This window comes from Falco rusticolus, chromosome 1, assembly GCF_015220075.1.
Source record: "Falco rusticolus isolate bFalRus1 chromosome 1, bFalRus1.pri, whole genome shotgun sequence".
NCBI classification, from domain to species: Eukaryota; Metazoa; Chordata; class Aves; order Falconiformes; family Falconidae; genus Falco; species Falco rusticolus.
In genome coordinates, this window is record NC_051187.1 from 54,176,904 (window position 1) to 54,200,043 (window position 23,140).

Below are 23,140 nucleotides of genomic sequence, written 5' to 3' on the forward strand. Positions count from 1 at the left end.
TTCTCCCTTGAACCTGCTGGGTGGCATTTTCAATGCACTGCTCAGCAAGGTCCTGCGGATGGCAGAGTGAGGGGAGCAAATGGTGGAGGAGGGGAAAAACATGGGAAAATAACTGAGAAGCAGCTTGGTATCATCGAAGACCCTCCTTTTGTTGCCATCTCTCCCTTTCTGTGCTGCTCACCACTGACACCAGCACGCACAACTGTGTTCATACGATATAAAACTGTTAATGTGCTGTTTGCTGGGCCAGCCAAAGTACGTGAAAAAGCTTCCTAAATCTACTGCATGTTTGTTTTGTGCTGCCCCCACCATGCTCCTGGTAATCGCTCACTGCTGCCTCCATGGAAGCTACTGCTTATTCTCATAACCCTGCTGCTTGGCACGTTGCAGTTGCCAAGTAACCTAACATTAAAAAGCACAGCACTGGACTTTTTAAAGGACAGAGTATCTCCATCATGCAAACTGGCACTGACTGGTACCCATGACAGTCTTCACCACAGAGCCCAGGAGCCAGTGATCAAGCAGACTCACAGCTGAGCTGCCCCATCCCTCTGCCTGGTCAAGGAGGTGCCAAAGATGATGCAGGGAGAGGTTGGTTTGTCCTGCTGCTCTATGAGAACAGCATGGGCTGTAGGAGGAGAAAGGAGCTGGTCTCCAGCAGCACCAGCCTGGCTTTTTTCAGCAGAACAAACATTGCTGGTGTAGGAATGGGGGTGTGCTTCTAATCTTGTGTTGTTTGTGCACCAGCGGGTTTATAAAGTCCTCCAGTAAGCAAACAAATGAAATTCTGCCGAAATGCTTCGAAAATGCAGAAAGTATTTGAAAGGTGAAACCATTGCTCACTTATCGTCAGTTTTACCTCTCATCGTACATAGCCAAATAAATATAAAGACATATGGAAGTTATTCTCCTCTCCTGTGAGAGCCAGTTACATCCCATGCAGTGCATAGCAAACCACTGCTAAAGCTATGTTAGCTGACACTGCCAGCATGGGGGACATCACCTGCTGCAAGAGCATAAGCATCGCTGCTGCTGCAGTCCGCATCAGCCACTCCCGGCACAGAGGTCAAGGCATGTTCCTTTCTGTCTTGCACGCTTTCCTTGCACTTGCTTCACATAGTTGCATTTAGGTACCGAAAAATTTTGCTGTGTTAGAGTCCAAAGTTTGTTTGAGAGCTACACGGCTCTTCCAAAATGCCTTCTGGCCTATGGGCAACTCAAACTGCATTTATTTACTTTTCTGAATAGGAGAAGCCCGTTAGAAACATTGAGAACAGGGTTTGGATCACTTAAACCCTAAAAATGCTTGGAATTTCATTCAAGATTTCAGCACCTTTATCATCCCTCTCCCAAATGAACATATGAGGACACACACGCAGGCAGCAGGAACAGTGTGGACGCTTTACAAGTTCAATAATTTTTGCAACATATTGCGTGTGTATGTAAATGCGCAGACTGCCATGGCTTCAATGCCTAGTGTTCAGAAGTATGAGTAAGGGATCTGTATGGCTCCCTCTGCATCTGACATCAGCCTTTGGTACTGCTGAGCCCAAAAGCCCATCTTCCAGGGTGACTTATTCTGTGAAGTGGGAAAACTATAGCTGCGGACAGATACCCAGGTTTCTCGTAGGTGTAAAATCCCTCTGTATGGTCTGCGTGCTCTGTTTATCCTCTCCTCTGCTGATGGGCCGTGACATTTTAAACTGTTACAAACCACATGTTTTAGAGGGAAATGGCTGGCTGAAACAGGCTGCTTAGGAAGCATGAACTGGAGCCCTTAGCCCTGCCGAGCGGTCAGGGTTCCCCAGGGGGCTCTCAGTTTCGGCTCACAGCCCACTCGGAGTGGCAGGCCAGGTAGAAATCTGCTGTGGCAGGGAGAATGATGGGCTCCGGTGTTTTCCTGATAGACATCGTGTCAGTGTCCCCTTTCAAAGGCATTGGCCATGTCTTGAATGTTTACATCGTTAATGCTCCTGGAGCAGGTAATGGGGGGTTAAAACATGACCAGTGTGATCAAAAGGCGTGCTGGTAGGTAATCTCTGTTTGTAGCGGAAAGGGGAAGGAAAAAAATAGTTTGGGGCAAAAAACAGAAGGAGAGTTGGGACCTTTAAAATAAAAGAGCCGGACAGTAAACCAAGAGTCTCTTAGGAATCTGCTTGTCTCATTACCCTTGTAAATCTGAAATGTAATAGTGCCGTTCCAGGATGAGTCGATACGGATAGATTTCTTGTGTTTTATGCTGTGTTGGGCATTAGCATGAAAGATGCAGGACAGCAAGGCTGGAAGGGCTTCAGAAAACATAGTCCTCATTTGCGTTATACCAGATAGCAATTTTGGGAGGGCAGTATGTGCATTTACATTCTGAAATACCATAATTTTGAGAGTTGGGGGGGCAGGGGAGGTTAAAAAAGAATAGTGGTAGGTTTCTTGGTTTTTCAGCAGGGGAGCATGCATGAATGTCAGACTTGCTTGCCAGAGTTGAGAATACAAATTTGGAGATTAATGGTGTACTGTAAAGGAGAATATGGGCCTCCCATGCAAGGATTGACTGAAACGTTTTCATAGTTTTTACATGACGGCATTTTCTACAAGTTATTTAATATATTTAATTTTCAAAGTGTTTTGCAGAATAGCTGCTGGAAGGGTAGTTTTGCCCAGAAGCATAGGAAGGATTTGCTGGCACGCAGGGCTGCTATAGAGCGAATGGAGGAAAAAATTCCTGCTCAGGTGTTTAAAACAGGATCCAAGAGATGGATTATTCTGCAGTGATGGAAATATACTTTCAAAGCCTCTTGTGGCCTGCTTTCTTGGGGGTTGGATGGTCTGCTGTTTCCCCCCCTCCTGGGATAAATGCAATTATTCATTATTTTTTTTATATATTAACGGCTTGATAGGATGCTACTTAAGAAGAGTGATTTAAGATAGAGGCTTTTTTTCTATGTCCTGGCTGGTCACTTAGATTAAGATGCAGAGTTATGGGTCTTAATTGATTTTTCATTTAGAGCCAAACAGGGAATTGCAAATCAAGGCGCTGTTTTGCCTGAGTTAGGGCTGAAAAATCAAATACGCTTTTAGAGGTGCTGGTTCTGCCCTGGTCAGTGGCAGTCAAAAGGAAGGGCACAAAATGTCTGGGGAAACCAGGGGTATTTTGTACAGGACTTCGGTAGAAAAGAAAGGAAATGATCTTGTGCTTGCTGTACTTTTTAAGGCATGTGTGTCTTTTGATAGTGACTTTGTACCACCTCCCTTTCCAAATTTTCCACCTTCCTTGTTTTTAACCCCAGACTTTGCTGAAGGAAACATTCACCACAAGGCCCTGCTGATCTCAGTGACTGTTTGCAGTATACTTCTGGTGCTTATCATCATATTCTGCTACTTCAGGTAAATAAGGAATACTTTACCAGCTTGTTAATGATCCTCCCAACATTTATGTTTTCACAGACTTAGGAATTTGAAAAAACTGAAGTGAACCTTAAGGAAAAGAAGTGAGAAACTGTAATTTTATGATGAGGAAAAACGTGCATTTTATTCATGCTAGCCACAGGTGTGATGTATTTCATATAGCATCTTTTGCCCAACATCCTAGAAAGTCATTCAGGTAGAAGCACAGATTACTCCTTACTGAGTCTGAGAAGGCCACAGGAAAAATTTTATATAGGGTAAATAAACCTGAGGCTTCTAAGTGTGTTTATGTGGTGAAGAACTGATCGTAAAAAAGAGAGGGATAGAGGAATGTAAGTAAATGTATCTAGAATGTTACCATAATCTACATACATTATGTTTAAATAATTTGTCATGTTTTTTAAATAGTCCCAGATTCCATGACCTTACCTCCTCTGGCTCCTAAAAGATCCACTGCAGTCAGTAAAATAAAACTGGGTATTTGCTTGGTCTGTGTTTCAAACATATTTTAAGTTTCTGGAAGAAAAATATTTGGTTTCTTTACAAGCTTACACCAAATTGCACGGTCTTTGAGTTTTATAGTGAGAGTTTTGATGCTGAAAACGGTTGCTAAAAATAAAATAGAACATTTTGAGCAGTAAGTCCAGCATATTGCTCGGGGAAGCAGAAGAAGATGTGAGTCTACAAATGAAGCAATCGTGAAGGACGATGTGCGTTATTCATTGCATATGTGTTCATTGTATTCAAAGCTAATTTCACTTTCATGTGAAACGGCAGATACAAACGCCAAGAGACGAGGCCGCACTACAGCATTGGGCTGGAGCAGGATGAGACCTACATTCCCCCGGGAGAGTCCCTGAAGGATTTGATCGAGCAGTCCCAGAGCTCAGGGAGCGGCTCCGGGCTCCCTCTCCTGGTAAGGAAGTAATATTATTTTAATGTAAATTGAAAAGGAAAGATGAGCAGAGGAACAAAACAAAATGAGGCACAAAAAGTTATATTTATGTGTCCTCAGGGGTTTTTTTACAGTTTTTATTTCTCCCAGAAATTACAAAGGTTTAAGCTGGAGAACAGCTGCTCTGGAAGCAGGAGACTTCTTTTCCTGTAGACTTTTTTTTTTTTTTTACTTCAGCTCATTCCTTAGTTTAGATACCATAGCATAAGTACAGGCTAACAGAGCTCACAGAAATACCTTAGGATTTACCCCAGTGTACAGGACAGCATCTGGCCTGCTGATCTTATTTTCTTGCTTTTTATGTGCAACACACCATAGCATTTCAAACACTGACACATCGTCTTTATGTGAAGGGAACTGTAATTTATCAGTCCTGGAAGCTTTTTGTGAGTAGACTTCAGTTTGCATTCAGAAGTTGAGAGCGAATAATTTTTCCTTGTAGTGTGGCAGTCTCAAAGGTTAAAGGCACAGGGATGGAGCTGGTAATTATTTCTGAACCGACTCCAGCACGACCGAGCCCCCCGAGCTCACCTGCTGAAAAGGCAGAAGTTGTGCTTTCTGTGGCAAAACAGCCCTGTTCACCAGGGCTTTTTGTTTCTCAGGGTCACCGTTGTTTTTTAGCACTGAAAAAAAAAAGGCCAGGTTACTTATTTAAAGTACTGCCTCTGAGAAAATTAATTAGAGTTCATTTTTCAGAGATGATCTGTCCCTCCTGTCGGCCAAACCTATTAGTTTGTAGTGATCCTATTACTGTAGATGTTGTCTGGTTTCCAAGTACTATGTACTATCTATCTGGTTTTTGCCCACACATCTTTTTTCTGCACCCTGAAGAAGAAATAAAATGGGAAGTTTTATAATTCCTTAAAATGAAGCAATAGGATGAGTGGCTGGTGAAAATCTGACTGAACTTGATTTGTTCTGTCAGGAAAAAGTTCTTAGAGTCCCATTTAAATAAAGTTCTGGGGTTTTTTTAAGTCCCATTTTCTGACAATTAACATAACTGCTGAGAAGAAAAGCCAAGCTGGCAAGTGGGTGCTGTGACTCGTGCTGGGCATGGAAAACCTGCAGTAGTTTTCTCTGTTGAGAGAAACTCCATCATTTTGGTCTACACTTTAAGAAAGCTGTCATTTATTTCCCATGCCAGTGTCCCTCTAGTAGTCATGGAAAGGAAGGGATTATGCTTACGATTTAGAAGCATTCCTAATGAGTGCTTCCAATTGAATTAATTGTGAGGGATTCTTGCTTTTTTTGCTTTGTTTTTTGGGGGGTTTTTTTGCATAACATCTGCCATGTCAAGTTCTTGGTCTGCATTTGGTGCTCCTACCTGTCAGAGTGATAGAAATAATACAATAATTTAGAGAAAACACAAGGAACTTGGTTGTTCTTCTCTGAGAGGATGTGTTTCCAGCAGCCCACGTGGGCAGCAGGTGCCCTGGGGCACCTCATAGCAGTGCATGGCTCCATACTTCATCCCAGGATGCCCTTGAGACAGTAAAGCTGGAGCAATGCTGGTTGTGACCATTTTGCTTTATGCCTTCCTCTGTCTCTGTGAGCTGGTTGAAGATGGGAGCTATGGTCTTCCTGGTGTCTCCAGGTCTGTTCTTGCGGTGGACAGAAAAACTGACTTCTGCTAATTAACTGCTGTAATGGCCAAGGTGGCATCCCAGCTGGTCATTGCTCAGTAGCTCTCAGAGCTGTGCCAGTCCTCTCTGAAACAGAATCCATCCCCTCTTCTGCCAGTCCTCCTCTCTCCTCTCTCAAGCCTAGAGACTTTGGAGCCACTTCCTGAAGGCACTCTTTTCCCTTCTCTGTTTGCCTATGAAAATGCATACGTTTTCCCCTCAGACTTTCCCCTTGAGTAGTGATTTTCTGTGGAAGAGAAGAAAAACGAGAGCTATAATGAATCTTGTGCTTGGTAATAGATGTTTACTGCATTTCCCTGACAGCTACAACCACTACAGCCTCACTAGAAATGCACAGATTAATTCCTCTGGGCCCATGTCTAAAACAAGTATATAGAAAGTGCCTGGTAATGCTGTAGACTTTATTGTGGAAGAGCTTCATTTTAACTCTATTATTTCTTACTCAAAGACTGAAACATCCAAAGTTATTATTTCAGGAAAGTAAGATGCATATTTATTACAAAATGTCACTTTATGCTAAACAGTAATGTATTCCTTCTGTGCAGAACATTTATTCTAATGACTACAAATATGATACCAAAAACAAGCTTTAACCGAGTTTTTATCAATGCTTTGACATTCAAGTTTTCTTTCTCCTGACCTGTCCGTGGCTCTGACAGAAAGGTTTGCTGCAGGTCAAATGCTGCCAATCAAATTTTAAACCAGGAAGTTGTAAATAAAAGCTTTGAGCCAACAAACCGGGGTGCACAGTCAAGTCCGCGCAGGCAAGACCCCCCTTGGCCTTGGCACAGCAAGGAGTGTAGGCAAAGCTGTTGCCCCTGTGGATCCATATGCAAAATCAGGGAAGGAAATTAGACATTAGGGACATTTATTTCAGTGGTCTGTGTGAAGAGTTTGCTGAATTACAGTTTGGTCTCTACCTTTTCGTGTATTTTTTTCCTTATTCCTCTTCCAATGTATTTTGCTTTTCAATGGACTGCATCCCAGCCGTAAGTATGCAGTTCTCTGTTCAAAATACTAAAGTTACGAAAGGTTGGTTTGTTTGAATTTTCATCTGCAGTAGCTGAGTGCATTTAGCTGAACATCAGAAAAATAGAACGCAGAAAGTAGAAATAGTTGGTAATTGGATTGATTCCAGTCAGGGAGAGGAAGCAGGTCCATGTAACCTTACCTGGCTGCTCACAGAGATCAAGCAGCAAAATACACAGATTTGAAAATTTTAAAAAAAACAACCCCATTCAGTGTAAATAATTCACATGAATGCATCATTCAGCATGTTTGTGAAGTCAGTTCATCCAGCAATTTTGGTTAACTGATTTATTTTAGAAATCATGATCAATTTATGATTCAAGAAAGGGCTAGATTCCTTAAAATAAATCATTCATAGGAAATTGCTTGACCAGTTCTAGCAAGAGGAAACCAGGTTAAGGTCCTTCACATAGTATTCTGCCACCTGAAAACACATAAAGAAATGTGTTTTTCATTTTCTTAATCTAATTTAATAAGGAACTTTTCATCATTAAGTATTGTAATTCCACATACTTTATGATGCCGTTACATATATTTACAGAAATGAAGTTATTTGCTATAACTGCATTACTGTTCAGGATGCCTTTTTAAAATGGGTGAAATAGAAAGCAACAATGCTAAAATGACATTACAAAATGTTACAGCAAAAATCCAATGTAATACAACTATTGTTCAATCACTATACGAGGGTATAAAAGAGAATAAGTCAATTTTAAAAGGTAGGGCTGATCTCTGTTGTTGGCTTTCACTGATGCTAATAAAAAATGATGGCACTGAAGCCATCATCTTGGAAGTCTAATACATTGGAGGGCTGAAAAAATGGAATTTGGTTTAAATGACAGAAGAAAGCTAGGACTTTTGAACTAGCTTTGCATAAATGCCACTCTGTGTTTTTCTTCTTTAAATTGTCTGATAATGAAACCCAGTAATTTATTTACAAAACAAATTACAATAGACTTTACCTAATAGGTTTTGAGTTCATCTTTGGACATACCTTCATGCTGCAGTGGGGTTGTGGCAGTCCTGCTCTGCATTACTAAACTAGTAGTTTCCACTGAACCTCCCAAGGATAACAAAGGAAACAAATGATTTTAAAATCAAGTTTTGATCATGTCTGTCAGGCAAGATCACAAAAATATTTGGGATTAAAGGAAATGTATATGATTCATAGAAATTCAGACAGTGCACACTTGCTCTAGTAAACTGCTAGAAATTTGTATATGGATGGTGGCAAAACCAAGAGACGCTGGATTTGCCCTTGTCCAGATTTTTCCAGTTGCTTGGGCCAGATAAAAACTCCTTGAAGTGGAGGCTGTAAGTTACTTTCCTGCAAAATCTGGTGAGATCCCTACTAAACCAAAAATCATTCAGCTGTGGATTGAACTGGCCATACTGGAGCACAAGAGCGTGACATGTTAATCTCCTTTTACAGGGTGAGGCTGAGTCAGCCCTGACCACCAGTGGGTTTTGTTGCAACATCTACTTGAGTTTTCATTTGTGAACTTCTAGAAATATGTCATCCGCAGGCACGCTCCAATCCTATCAGAATATATTAACCTCCATTTGTCCAAGATTTTTTGTAGTCATAAAAGGTTGTTAAATGTAGAATCAGTCCATCTGCTACGTGAGGTCTGCCATCCTTATGAAGGGTATCTCTGCAATGCTGCCAAGTACATTGATCTTATGCTACAGCTGCACAAATGGATTGACTTTTGCATCAGTTCACAGTACAGCCACTGGCAAAGCTGGTACAGACACTAGAAAGGGCAGATTTAAATCTCTCCTGTCATATCTTTAGAAAAAAAAAAAATCTTACTTTTGATTACTATGTAATGATGATTATTAATATTAATGTAAGCACGTGGGTTCTAACTGTGTAAGTAGTGGTTGAGGTTCCTAACGCTGAATTTGTTCTGAAATCATTATGCATAGGATTTTCAAGGAAGGTGATAGGAGGCTGCTGTCAGTAATTTTGCTAGGTTTGGAGGGCTGCTATGCTTTTGGCTTTTGTGAGCCCTAGCCTTGAGTCTCAACGGCTTTGAGCATGTAACAAATATCCCCATTTTAATTAAAAATGTGTTACCTACCCCTTTGGAATTTGATTTGGGTTGGAGTGGCTGGGAGTGTTTTCTGTCAAAGCTCTTCCAAAAATGACAAAAAAAATTTCCACAAAATGGCAGTCTCCTACAAGAAAATAAAAATGCCAGTCCTTGTAGCCAAATGTTTCCTTCAACAGACTGATTTACTTTCCTGAGAGGCAACGGTGCATTTTGGGAGTGTATGGAAAGGCTTCTTCACAGTAGCAGGAATGGTCTCAGCAGCACTGCGTCCTGGGGGCAACGGGGAGCATCCACATTGTGGAGCTTTGCTGAAATCCATGTTGCAATGGCTCTGTATTCCCCTTTCACCAGGCTTGCTGCACAGGAGGGAGGTGAACGCAGAAGGTTTCTGTGGAGGAAGCTGTAACCACCCATTTTGGCATTTCACAGGTTCAAAGGACTATTGCAAAACAGATTCAGATGGTAAAGCAGATTGGGAAAGGTCGCTACGGAGAAGTCTGGATGGGAAAGTGGCGTGGTGAAAAGGTAGCGGTGAAAGTGTTTTTTACCACGGAGGAGGCCAGCTGGTTCAGAGAAACAGAAATCTACCAGACTGTCCTGATGAGACACGAAAATATCCTTGGTGAGTGAAATTAAAAAGAGTTGTTTGGTAGTATGCAGTTTAAGTTTAATAATTTTTATTTGCTGTTGTCTGATGCCCTTTCCTATGTGCTTTGTTACCTGCTGTGCTTTGCAATTAGCCACCCAGCATGTTTCAGAAGACAGATGTTTCAAGAATTACTGAAACATAAATAAAAGTTCAAAAATAATGAGGTTTGGGGACTGTTACTCCAAAGACCACATGTCTGTTTCTGCCACCTGTATTTCCATATCTGGGCTTTCTGAAAATATGTTAAAGGCTATGAGGTGAGGCATAGTTGCATGGAAGGAAGATGAAAGAAATCCAATATATTAATAAAATAAAAATATTGAAGTGGCTGACAGTCCAGAGTTCTGAGCAGTCAAGAAAAGCCATGAGAAATATTAACTTGAAAGTCTCTTTTTTTTTTTTTTTTTTTCAGGATTCATTGCTGCAGACATTAAAGGTACAGGATCTTGGACCCAGCTGTATCTCATCACTGACTACCATGAGAATGGCTCACTTTATGATTATCTAAAATCTACTACCTTGGACACAAAAGCTATGCTAAAACTGGCTTACTCCTCTGTTAGTGGCTTGTGCCACCTGCACACTGAGATCTTCAGTACTCAGGGCAAACCTGCTATTGCCCACCGTGACCTAAAAAGTAAGAATATCCTGGTGAAAAAGAATGGTACCTGCTGTATAGCAGATTTGGGCTTGGCTGTTAAATTTATCAGGTGAGTAGAAGTAGGGAAGGTGAGAAGAGGTTGGTAAATCAGATGCAGACGCTGGTTTAATTGTCTGAGCAAGTGTGCGTGTGTGAGTAAGCATCTGCAGTGTATGTGTGCCTACCTTTCAGGTTATGCTCACCTGTATGTGAGGTGGGGATACCTGTGTGGGTGAGAATGTCACATAAACACATAATGCAGGTGTATAAATAGTCACTTTTTAATTACTGAGCACATTAATTGCATTTGCGTAAAGGTTCTGTTTCCCTCACTTAGCCTTCAGTAGCAACCTGACTATTGCTACCACATGCTAAAAGGACGTAGCGCTGATAGGTTGAAGTCATGTCTGTAAACTTGTCACTGAAGCTTTCAGCTTGTCTGATCCAAGATAATTCACTCACAACCTATATAGAAAAATACTAATCATTTGCACAAGTTACTAATTGGGATTTATTGAAAAGCACCCCATTTGTGCTGTCTTTTGTTTCATTTCCTACAAATCAAATTGCGAAAGTATAGATTTGATTTTTTAAATGGCTTTTAAATTTGATTTTTAAAAAATGGTTGTGTGCTTAAACAGCTCAGAAAGAGCAGACAAGTAGGACTTATTCACTCCTGGGATTCATAAAGGATTCACTGCTGTCTGACATCTCTGTTCAAAAGGAGCTTGAGTTCTTGGCAGTGGTCCTGGTGGTGGAGACGTGTGTTACGGAGTCTCTGATTTTTCTGTGCACAGAAACATGGCCGTAGACCGAAGGTTTCAGTTTCAGAAGTCAGCTTTGAAACCGTGCGCTCCCTGAAGTATCAAAAACAATTTTAAGAATTCTGTACAAATCTTGAACTGAAGTTGTTCAGTGTAAGGAAAGGCTGGGTTTATGTGCTTTTCCCACCATTCACTTATCTGCCAGGTTTTTGGCGAGGCTTTTCCTTTATGAACCTGACCTTTCTTTAGGAGATGGGAAAGGAATATTTTTACTTTGAGGAACAGGGGCCTAGAAAACAACAACTTGGAAATACACAGTTCACTGTAAAAGTTTTAGGGAAGAAGTTCAGTCTTTGCAGGTGTGCCTTGCCTGACAAGTACAGAGCAGCACACTGCTTAGGTATGAACAGCGAAGAACTAGGAGCTACCAAGTGTTACTATAAAAGAAGGTGAAATATAAATTTATTACAGTCCAAATGAAATTTGTCTTACTTACTCTGCTTGTTTTCATACCAAATCATTCCTTAGACAGCATTTCTCAACCAGGAACAAAAAAAAAGAGTTGAAAGGGCTGTGCTCTGCTGAAGCTAATGAGTTTAGTAAAGTTCTCTGTATTTCTTAGTTTATTCGAAATATTGCAGGGTGGTGCAGGTCACTAGGTTTATGTTACATTCTTGGAGGTATACAGAAATGCGTATGTATAATTTAATGACTCTGTAGGTGACTGGTGATATCAGGCTCAGCTTTTTTTGTCATTTATATAACAGTAGGTGAAAAAAAATGCTGTAGGTGAAGAAAATTACAGAAGTTTTATAGTTATTCTGTGAGATTTTGTTGTATCCATCATGTTTAATATATGTTTTGAAGGTGATAAAGGGAAACGGACCTTTTGAAGCAAACCATAATATATATCATATATTAAACTTTTAATGAATGTTAAAATTGATACAGCTGAATCTGAGTTAATCAGAAAAAAAAAGTCACATAATTAATGGGAATTTGCTTCCTGTTAGACATACATTGTCTCTTCTGGTCAACCTGTGAAGTGTGACACATTTGGTTAGTTTTTTTCACACATTTATATCTGTGTTTGCCATCTTGATGTGTAATGGTTGGGAGAGATCAAACACAATGCATGCAGGAAAAGTTGTTAAGACTTGTCTTTGCAGATCTGATTTGCTGTAGCTAAGTGATTCTGCCCCAGCTATTTAGTGTCCTCCATTAATTGCTAAGACTAAAGCATTAGGTGGTAGAGTATGCTGGAAAAACAGCATTTAATGAAGATTTGATTGTTATCACCAGCCTTATTGCTCAGGCTAATGCTAATGAAATCTCACAAAAGTTACAGCATCCCTGTTGAGTCATCTCCATTGTGGTTCTTCATTGGAATACTTACCATAGCCTCAGGCGGCTCAGCCTTCTAAGGAGGGTTGCCTTCACACTAAGAGGCTTTCCGTGTACGAATTGTTCCATTAAGATTATGCATTACTTTTGACCTTGTTTGAGAGTGGATGTGGTATGAATCTACTACTTGTCCCATCTAAATTGCTTTCTCTTCAAGACACGTAATTGCATGTTTGATGCCCTTTTTTCCTCTTCTCTCTTTTTTTTTTTTTTTTCTAGTGATACAAACGAGGTAGACATACCTCCAAATACCCGTGTAGGAACAAAACGCTATATGCCTCCTGAGGTGCTGGATGAAAGCTTGAACAGAAATCACTTTCAGTCATACATCATGGCTGATATGTACAGTTTTGGACTCATCCTTTGGGAGATAGCAAGGAGATGTGTTTCAGGAGGTAAAGGGTTGGGAGATTGCTTTTAATTGTGTCAGTGAAACCCATTTATAATCCAAATCTGGCATTACATCCTTTTCTCTGGGTAATTGCTTTTACTGTAATAAACAAAGGTGGATAAACAATACAGGTAACTCTTAATACCTATTCTCTTCCTGAAACTTCTTTTAAAGCATCAGTCAGTGCTAGTTCAACAGCGAAGATTTAGACTGTGTTTTAATGGCTCGTTTGAAAGCAGTGGACGCCTACATTGAAGAAGGTGTATGGAACATATTTGGGGGCCTTTTCCAATCATGACACATTTCTTCTGGTCTGGGGGTATTCAGCTAATTTAGCAGAAAGAAAATAGGGATTTATTTGTTTTGTTAGAATTTAATAGAAGGAGGAGGACGAACAACGTGGAGGTATGCTGTGCCACTATTTAAAATAAATAATCTGTTTACAGGACAAGTAAAAAAAAAATAATAGAGGGAAGTGGCACTTGTTACATCATTGTCACACCAGTGATGTGCTTCATTTCCTTCTGATACCAGGCATTCAAATGTGGGGACAGCAAAGATAAGTCAGTGCAGCCAGCTGCAGACTTGGGACATAGATCCATCCTTGTGTGTGTAGGCTATGTGTACTTTCTGCACATAGAGTTCAGTGTAGTGCAGAAATGATGGGTGTCATTACCTCTATTTTGCCACTGAGGAAAGTTAAATGCAGAGAAATAACTTGGCAGCAGTTACTTATCAGATTGGTGGCAAGTGAGAGTAGAGCACGTCTCTCTCGGGTCTATCCTACCTTCACCAGACTTTATGGATCTTTAAAGCCTGCAGTATTGTGCTGCATGCTCACTCTGTGCTTTCCCTAGAGGAGCTGAATTTCACTGATGAGCAACATGATCCCTGTGTTTACAAACTGGTAAAGTGTATTGCAATGATGTGATGTCAATCTGTAATATTTTTGCCATCATCGCTGTGCACAAAGAATGGTGCCTTGCCATGTTCTGAAAAGGCACAGAAATGCCCTTTAATATATATCAGGTCCACTGATAAGAGAGAGAGACCTAATTCAAGGTTAATTCCCTGCCAAATTACTCTAATATGGGCTCTATGCTACTAGTTTTTTCTGTGATCACTTACTGGAGATTGCTGGACTGGACAGCAGTGGTAGAAACTGTCTTGCTTGGCCAGTAGCTGTGCTTTCTGATTAGGACACCTGGCCAGTCTTTACAGGGCAGTGGTTACATTGGAACTTGTCTGTGGAATAAACTTCTAGGGCAGGGGAGTCCTGTTAAGAAGTACGTCTGTTAAACAGTATGGCCAATCTGTTACAAAATGGGAGGGGAACAGGGTAGTGGGAGTTGTCTTCTGCAAGTGACAGGCAACTAATTGCTTCTTCCAGGAATAGTTGAGGAATACCAGCTTCCGTACCACGACCTTGTGCCCAGTGACCCCTCGTACGAGGACATGCGGGAGATTGTGTGCATCAAGAGACTGCGCCCTTCCTTTCCCAACAGATGGAGCAGTGATGAGGTATCGTCCCCCTTAAAATGCAGCTTGTGTTTTTTAATCAGAGTGAGTGAGTGAGGTTGACCTAATTCTGCATCATTTTGAGTGAGGCGGAGCTTTACTACTGGTGCTAGCACCAGTCCTAGTGTAACAGGGCTTGGGAAAGAGCCCAGCCCTCTGCAGGTTTCGGAGCCATGGGGGCCATAGGCTGCGATACTTGCAAGTGGGTTCCTTGTGTGCTGTTTACCAGATCCCACAGTGATAGCAGGCTGTGCTCAGACCTTCTTAGTCTCTTTTCCTCTTGCACTCATTTTGCGTTCTGCTCCCAGCATTAATAGCATTAAATCATTGGCTAGGCAAAAATTTTGAAAGAGAAATTATTTTGTAGCGTACAGTGTAGCGGCAGCGTCCTTGGTGTACCAGCAGCTGCTTCAGCAAGTACTGATGTGTGGGGCTACAATTCCAGCTTTTTTCCTTTTTATTTTTTAAAGAGGGAGAAATCTCCCATCTCTTTGAAATGGAATGAGCATACAGCTTTTCTGTGATGACAGGTGTGCATGACTTTACCATGATTTTACACTAACATGAGCTTACGATAATAGTTTCACTCTTACGGTATTGATATGCAATAGTACTGACCACAGTAGCTGGGCTGCCCTAGGGGCATTGATCATTCACCCCTTTACATCTTACAGAAAGCAGTGCTCACGTACCTCTTCATGTTTTAGCAAAGAGGGCTACAGATGTGGCCTTTTGGAGTAGATGTAGGACCCAGAAAATGCTTTCCAGAATAAAATGAGAAGGTTGAGAGAGCTGGGGAAGAATCTCGACTCTCTCTGCTGAGCATCTGTAACAAAGCAAAGTTGTGCTCATGAGAATGAGATCGAAGATGAACGGTTGAGGTACCACAGGAAAACCTGCTGACTGCTCTCAAGATGCTATAGAGGAGAGGTCATTAATCATGTTAATTGGTACAGTTTAATGTTGTTCAGTTTTCTACAGGCACAGAAGACAACTGCCGTTTGGGAGTAGCAGTGTGTAGATGAATATTCTGCAGATAGATGAAAGATTTAAGTGGCATGAGATGTAGGCAGTTTGGGAATGTGAGGGAAAATAAAACCACCTCCCTGGAAGGCTTGAGGACTCGTGCCACAGCCAGTGTGGGAAGATCTAACCAAGACTCAGCTGCCTCATCCTCTCCCTAGCCAAATCCCTCTGAGCCTGCAGTCCAGGAATGGGAACACCAGAGGACATGCTGTTAGTATCGATCCCAGCAAGGGCTTGTGTGAGGTGGCACACAGTGTGTGTTTGGTCTGCTACCACACATATCGAAGATTGGGGAGGCTTGTCGAAAAAACTGTACTTGATTAATTGGCTAGCCTCATCCAGGCATTCTGGTGATGAGAGGCAAACTTGTTAGTGCATAAAACCTGTGTATCATCGAAGTGTCTTTATAAAAATCTGCATTAATCTGAAATGTATTAGGCTGCTCTGGGCACTAAGCCTTACAGGGTCTGCACTGCTTCTGGGCCAGGAGCCTCATGAAAAAAGGGAGCAAGTTGGATGAGGTGGAAAACTTGTGTTTTCCTACTGTAGCAAGCAAATCTCCAGGCAGCGTCAATCTGTAGGCTGACGGGGTCATCACCCAGCTATGGTGGCTTATGTGGTGCTTTATGTTTGGAAGCAGGTGGTAGACGCAGGACAGGGATGTATGCTCCTTTTCCAGGATGTCAAAGGCAATGCTGAGGTGCTGCCAGCAAGAGAATTGTTGCTGGGAGCCAGACAAGGGTCTGGCTCTGTTTTGGAAGCGAGACAGGGCAGAGCCAAGCCAGGTGCTCGCAGGTGGCTTTCCAGCAAGGGTGTCCGGGAGGGAGCCATGAGTGCATGCTCCCACTGGGCTGTATCCTGGGAGCTGGTCACTGGCTGAGGAAAACAAATTCCACTGAATTTGTAAAGCGAAGGGCTCGCTGTACAGAGCCATGCTTTTGCAGGTCAGGCTGCCTGAGTTTGGGGAAGGGGAAATAAGAAAAGTGCTTTTGTGGTATTGAAAAAAAAAAAAAGCATACAGCCAAGTCTAGACTATAACTTGTCATAAATTATAAAAATAATTGCCATGTTTGGAGAACTCTCAACAATATACAGAAAACAAAAGCTGTTGAACCAGGTACCAGTAGTACCAGGCAGCATGCTATCTTTTTTTGTCTTCCCTTAGAAAAGACCTTATCTCTTCAGTTTCCTTCCACTGACACAGGTGGGACTTTCCCGTTTCTCTCTGCAGTGCCTACGGCAGATGGGGAAACTCATGATGGAGTGCTGGGCTCACAACCCTGCCTCCCGCCTCACAGCCCTGAGGGTCAAGAAAACACTTGCCAAAATGTCAGAATCGCAGGACATTAAACTCTGACTCAGCCGGAGGCAGCTCTTGTGAAGGCCCATGGAAACGGACTTTCTTGTGCAGGCAGAAGTCCTGAAGAGGTATTGAAATTCTTTGCTAATAAGTACCTTGAATGCAGTCATGCTTAAGAGCAGCTGTAAGTTTGTTTGACAACTTTTGAGGAGACTATCCTTTGCGAAAATCAGCTGAATTTTGACATACAAGATTGGAAGAGGCTTCTCTGCCCTTGTTTACACAGGGAAATACAGTTTTAGTAACTGGTTAAAGATTATGCATGTTGCTTTCCATGAAAGCCACTTATTATTTTATTATTATTATTGTTATTATTATTATTTTGATTGTTTAAAAAAGATACTGCTTTAAATTTTATGAAAATAAAACTTTTGGTTAGAAGTAAAAAAGATGTATATTGTTACATTAAAAAAATTGGAGGAAACGGTGCTGAAAATGAAAGTAAAGCAACTTTTTCATTTATAAAGAGACTATTGCACTCCAGTGTTTAACAAAAAAGGTGAGTGGGTCTGTGCAGCTCAGAGGACCTGTAATGGAAACTGTCTTAAAAGTCTCCTACCTGCGGAGATGACTTCCCATAGCCCTGCGCATGCAAGCAGTTCTCACAGTACAGAGATGGAGCCCAGTTACATCTCTGCCATCATCAGCACGGGCAGCTGGGTTCCTGTGGGTGGCCTGTTGCAGGGGATGTCATGCTTCATTTCAGATAATTGGGAGACATATGAATATAGTTTGGTGTGACTTGTTTGAAGAAGCTCTTCATGTTTCCAGGAAATCTGATGGCTATATGGTACCAGCATGGTAAACAAGTGCCCCTTTTCTTGGCGCTTTTTTTTTTTTTCTTTTCTTCTTTCTTTTCCCCCACTGCAAAATAAAGTATTTTGTGTGTGAGTGGAACTTAAGTACATATTTGGATCCACTGGTGAATTTGAAACTGCTGTGACCTACATACACAACTGTTGGGCAAGAGGAAATTCCTTGTGAGAAAAAATTAACTTGTTCTTTCATCCGTGTAAAGGTGAGCCATCCATCTACAACTGCAGCTGGAAAAAAACCCTAATCTGTTTTCCTTTATTTAAGGAAAAGTGAAAAACCTCAAAATTTCCGATTTTTTGGGGTGGCAATCTTTTTTTTTTATTTTTAAGATAAGGAGACCTGATGCCTCCTGTCTGACAGGGAAGGAGCATGGGGCTTGGGTGGGCGATGAGAGCTGGGCAACACAGCCAGCAGTGGGCGGGTGCCTCCAGCAGTTCTCCCACTGCAGTGAGGCCGCACAAATCAAACCATTTGGCTCAAGCTTCATCTGCCTTACTATTTCAGGTGGCCTTCCAGCAGCCTCCATGCCTCTGGGAGCCACTACGCAGTAGTAACAGACTCCTCCTACAAGCCGGGGCTGTGTGGCATTGTGGTTCCCAGCAAGAAGAGCTTTTAGGGGAGAGGAGCAATGGGAGAAATATTTACTGTTTTTCCTCATTCCTTCTTCCCAGGGCTGCAGCAGTTGCTGCAACGTTAATGCTACAGAAGGGGAAATAAGAGGTGAAATGTTCCCTGTGAATTATTTTCTTTGGAAAGGTCTCTGTTCTTCATCAGATTATCAAAGCTGAGCTGTATGGGAGTTACCATTTTACCCTTCTTTACCCTTCTTTGATTTTTTAAAACTTTTTTCTCTGTCTACGTCCTGTTTCACTATATGGTGTTCAGTTTAATTTTGAAATAAGTCCTTACTAATGGTGCTTTGATTATGCTAAGCCTATTTCAGAACTGAAATAATTGCCATGCTGGATTTAGCCTCAGCATTTCTGTAATGCGTCTTTTTTTGGACAGAACTGATTTATTTGTGGTAGGTAGGTGTATAATTGGGGTTTAGCTTCATGGCTCCCTGAAGGTATTTCTAGCTGGAAAAATTTCCATTTTATACTTTCAAGCTAACAGAGAAAAATGTGCAGGTTCAAGAGAACCAGCAGTAACTCCATGATTATAGGTGTTAAAAAGTTTAATCAGAGGATTTTTATTAATTAGAATGCTTCCGCAGTCCAGTTTCCCTGCCTGCACCCAAAAGTACCAAGCAATACAAAAAGAAAATCTCTGAGATTTAATAGTGCACCAAACCCTGACGCCCAGAGGGGTAATGCTGATTTCCCCTGTCCTTAAAAAACAGCTCCCTGCGTGGCTGGGAGCAGAGTCTGCTCCTCTCCTTGGCTGCCTTGGCTTGAAGATTTGTGGCCCAAAATGAGGAGGACAGCCCAGCCGCTCTTCACCTTTTTGCCTTAGTGAATGGAGCCCTGAGGTTTCTACTGGTAACTCCTTGTGCCTTCATTCCCATTCATAAAAAACAGCACAGCCCCGAGGAACTGGAGTTTCTTGGCTGCGATGGGACTGTTGACTTTGGCAGCAGCTGGGAGCAGGCTCCATCGATCCCACCTCTGAGCCTAGTCCCTGCAGGTCCCAAGTAAGTGGTCATGCACCAGGGATGCCTCTTCCCCCTTAGTTGTGTTTCACATCTGCATTCTTCAAATTGATTTTTATTTTATTTTTTATTTTTTAAATTATGATGGCCCTCCCCAGAAGTGTTTTGGAGGGTGCTTTGCTGGCTAGAGGAGACAAAGCATGTGATGCCCCTGGCAGCTGCCATCACTGTGTTGCGAGAGAAAGGGCCAGTCACTGGTTTTCTGAACAAGTCTTACTTTTTTTTTGGTCCGAAAGAAAGGGATCTAAGATACTGGTTGATAGGTTACATAAAGTGTGTATGTTAAGTGTTCAAGTTTATGTGTTTTAAATATATATATATATATATATATTTATATATATATATATTCAGTCGGGAGTCTGGAATAACTCCAGTATGTGGATTAAGAGTAAACTATTACGGATGATAAAGCACTAAATAAAACATAATATTTATTTATGAAAATGCATAAATGACAAATCACTGCAATGGTGCTATATAGAAAAATAAATATACCTATATGTATATATAGGGAGACACACTCTGAGAAAGCAAAGGATCTGAAGTTGTATAACTAGTGCTGCCCATTTTCTCCCAGATTTTACTCTCAAATCTCCTGCCCACTGTAATTGATGCTATTGTAAAGGGATATTCCGAGGGCCAGAAAACAGCCTGCGGCAAGCGTGGAAGTCATTTGTTCTAGCACTGTGACATTTGAGTTACTGTGTGCATGGTTGACTTTCTGCAACACTCAACATGTAATTATTATGGTTTCAGCAAGTACAGTGACTACGGGTTAGTACATTTATTTTGCCAGATGTGGACTTTTAATGTCACTTCCAGGTTTTGGTAGTTTCACAGTGCACATCAACGAGGGCTTGGAAGTCAGCGGTGAAGATAATTGTGGCTTCAATGCCCACAGGTCTGGAAATCAAGTTTTCAGATGTAAATCACTGAAGGAAGTTTAGTTTAGTGACTTAATGGCATAGATAAGATGGCATAGGTAAGTGGGGGAAGAAGAAAAAAAAAAAATCCCACAAAACCAAAAGGAAGAGAGATGCCATCTGGCAACTGCTATCCTTTCTGTAGCACAAAGTTATTTCTATTAAAGAAAAGATTGACAATGTAAAGACTAAAAGACGAATTTGTGTTCTTTTTTGAGAACCAGTGCCTTATTAGACCTGTAAATATTGTAATTAGAAAACCTGGGGAACAAACTGTGTTATGTTGTACTTGTTCAAATTGTATATGGTTGTTTTAACATTCCCCCCCCCAATAAAATTGTTTCCATTTCCCCATGACAAAGATTGCTTTTACTTCTATTTACTTTCCCTGTGCTTGAAGAGCACCGCCCTTGGATTTCATTTCCTTGACTAGATTATTTTGACTGTGCCTCATTTTATTTATTTATTTTTATAAGATTTTTCCTCTGAGCAAACAAGCAAACAAGTAACCAAAAGATGTTGCATATGTTTCCACTGGCATAAAAAAGCATCACTCTTTTCACAACTCAGTGAAAAAGAAATAGTAATTAAAATAGTGTTATCACTAATAGAGCAGTCACTCACATTTTGTGGCTGATTATGTAAATCTATAGAAATTTGGCATTCGCATAATATTTTTGTGAGCCCCCCTCCTCCCTTTTTCCCCCCACGTATTTATGAAGTCCAGCTACTGCTTTTAATAGCACAAGAAGCACAGGAGTTAATCTGTGCACAGACTAAAGGTAGATTTTCCAGCCCCATGCTTCAGCAGAAAAATAGTTGCAGCCTACATACACTGCATCGGCAGAAATGTGGTGTTGCTTAATGTTGAGAGATGTTGGAGCATATGTATCTCTACAGATAGATATTTGTATGTATTTGTATTTACAGCCTGAGGTCTCTTGTTCTGCGGTGCCGTGTTGCAGCATGCAGCATTCAGCTCAGCGTTTCCAAACGTGTAATTACCTTGCTGCTTATTTTCAGAGAAGTGTGTAAACAGTGTTTTGCCTTGAGCCACATCTTACCGCTGACTGATGCAGACCCTGCAGCCCTCCTGCTTTGCCCCAGGCCATCTGTGATCAGCGACAGTGTTGTAGTTATTCTCCAGCAGCTTTTCCACAGTCCCTTGGTCCATGTCTCGGTGGGAAAGCCCCTTGCTCACTGCACGTTTTCTCAAAACTATGTATCCCATAGTTTTGGGGCTGTTTCTGCTCCCCTTGGCTGCATGGTGCTTAAGGCGATTTGGTTCTCTACCACAGCCCATCTGGGCTGCCCCTTCTCCAACATGCTGCTGAGAAAGGTGTTTCTGCACCTGCCCTCTGTTCCTCCCACCCTGCTTGCTTTTCCCCCTAACTTTCTAGGTATGGCTTTTTGGAGCAATCTTAGGCTCTGCTCTCATTTTCTTTCCTTTCTACCTTGCTAGATGCATGGCTTCTGTTTAGCCTTGGGCTTAGCTCCCCGTATCTTCTGCAGCTGCCGGTGATGTTGGGACTGTTTCACTTCCATTCAAAGTTGGCAGAGTCATGCTACTGTCCCCTGCCAAACCAGAGCTTAGTTTCCTTGTGAAACACACTAAAATGTGTCTTTTACTACCTGGGAAGGAGAGTTGCGGTCCTATCTTCAAATGCAGAAACACCAGAGCAGACACTTCCAGGAATCTCAGGAAGAATTGCTAGAGGTGAGGTACCTGAAGGAAAAGTCCCTGGTGATAAGGAGGAACTGCTTGGCCAATGCAAAGACTGCAGGCTATGGCAGACCCAAGCCATGGGTGTGTCAGAAGCCAAAGTAAACTTGAGTTCAGCAATACATGTACACAGGGTGGGAATAGTAAATGGACAGAAAAGATCTTGTCTCCCGTTAAAGCTAAGGATGCAAAGGGAAAGGTGACAGACACCAGGAAATCTAAAAGCAGTGACTGTGTCCAAAGTGGGCATTTTAATTTTGCAGAAACCAGCCCTGCCTGCAGCTCAACTCTCTTTAGCTCCGGGACCATATGGTGGCCAAAGTTACCACTAAAGAAATTATGCCTCATGGCCCTTGGGATACAGATCCTCCCTTCACATCACAACCCCAAGTCCTTTTCATATATAATCTACCTCTTCCTATTACAGAGAAGATGATAAGTATAATTTATTTTTTTTTTTAAATAATAGTTCTCCCTTGGTGTTGCCAAAGGTCTAGTGGCTTTTGGCTGGAGTAAACCAGTCACTAGCACTTGGCTGCAGCCCTGTACTTGAGCAATGCCCAGTATTTCATCTGGATGTGGGGCATAGGGTGTTGGGTCAGTAACCTGCCAGTCCCCAGCTCCATCCCCAGTAGCTGCAAGGGACGGCTGCACAAGTTGGTACCATGAGACTCCCCATGCCTTTCCTCCTGTGAAGAGTTACTGTCTGTTAAGTGCAAATAAATTACACAAGTCAGCAGGCAGAGATTACCCACATCCCAGTTTTAGCAGAGAAGCCAGGGAAATGGAGGAGCCTTGTGTTAGTGACGCACATCACTGAGGAGTGCTAAGGAGGCTGGTGGTGTCCCACGGTCAGGGAGAACAGCTTGAGCACTTATCTTCTGCATGCCATCTAGTTTGCATTAAAAATTGCAATGGGAGGAAAAGAAAATAAAGGTACCTTACACCAGAGGATGAGTTTTTAAAGGTCTGCCCATTTCCAGCTGTCCTGCAGGGTCTTGCAAACCCAACAAATGCACTGGTCGCCATATTCTCAGCCTTTCATCCAAATGCTGTTTGGCTTCATACACTAATGGAGTGCTTCAGCTTGGACTTAACCTTGACTTGTCCCGTGCAGGGGGAGCCGCTGGGCAAGAATGTCTTGCAGCTGCCGGTCTGGCGTACGAGGTGGCAAGACTGAGCGGTC

At 41.9% G+C, this 23,140-nt stretch overlaps 1 protein-coding gene across 2 annotated transcripts in view; it reads left to right on the forward strand.

The window, feature by feature from the left end:
• The window catches only part of BMPR1B (bone morphogenetic protein receptor type 1B), a 258,561-nt gene extending 236,150 nt beyond the window's left edge, over positions 1 to 22,411 (forward strand). For both annotated transcript variants that reach the window (XM_037379673.1, XM_037379684.1), the window contains 7 exons: positions 3,285 to 3,381; positions 4,180 to 4,318; positions 9,519 to 9,711; positions 10,151 to 10,448; positions 12,766 to 12,941; positions 14,328 to 14,458; positions 16,713 to 22,411. In XM_037379673.1, the coding sequence (XP_037235570.1) occupies positions 3,285 to 3,381; positions 4,180 to 4,318; positions 9,519 to 9,711; positions 10,151 to 10,448; positions 12,766 to 12,941; positions 14,328 to 14,458; positions 16,713 to 16,838 (1,160 nt within the window). In that variant the 3' untranslated portion in view covers positions 16,839 to 22,411. The remainder of the gene's footprint in view (positions 1 to 3,284; positions 3,382 to 4,179; positions 4,319 to 9,518; positions 9,712 to 10,150; positions 10,449 to 12,765; positions 12,942 to 14,327; positions 14,459 to 16,712) is intronic.
• Positions 22,412 to 23,140: the final 729 nt, after the last annotated feature.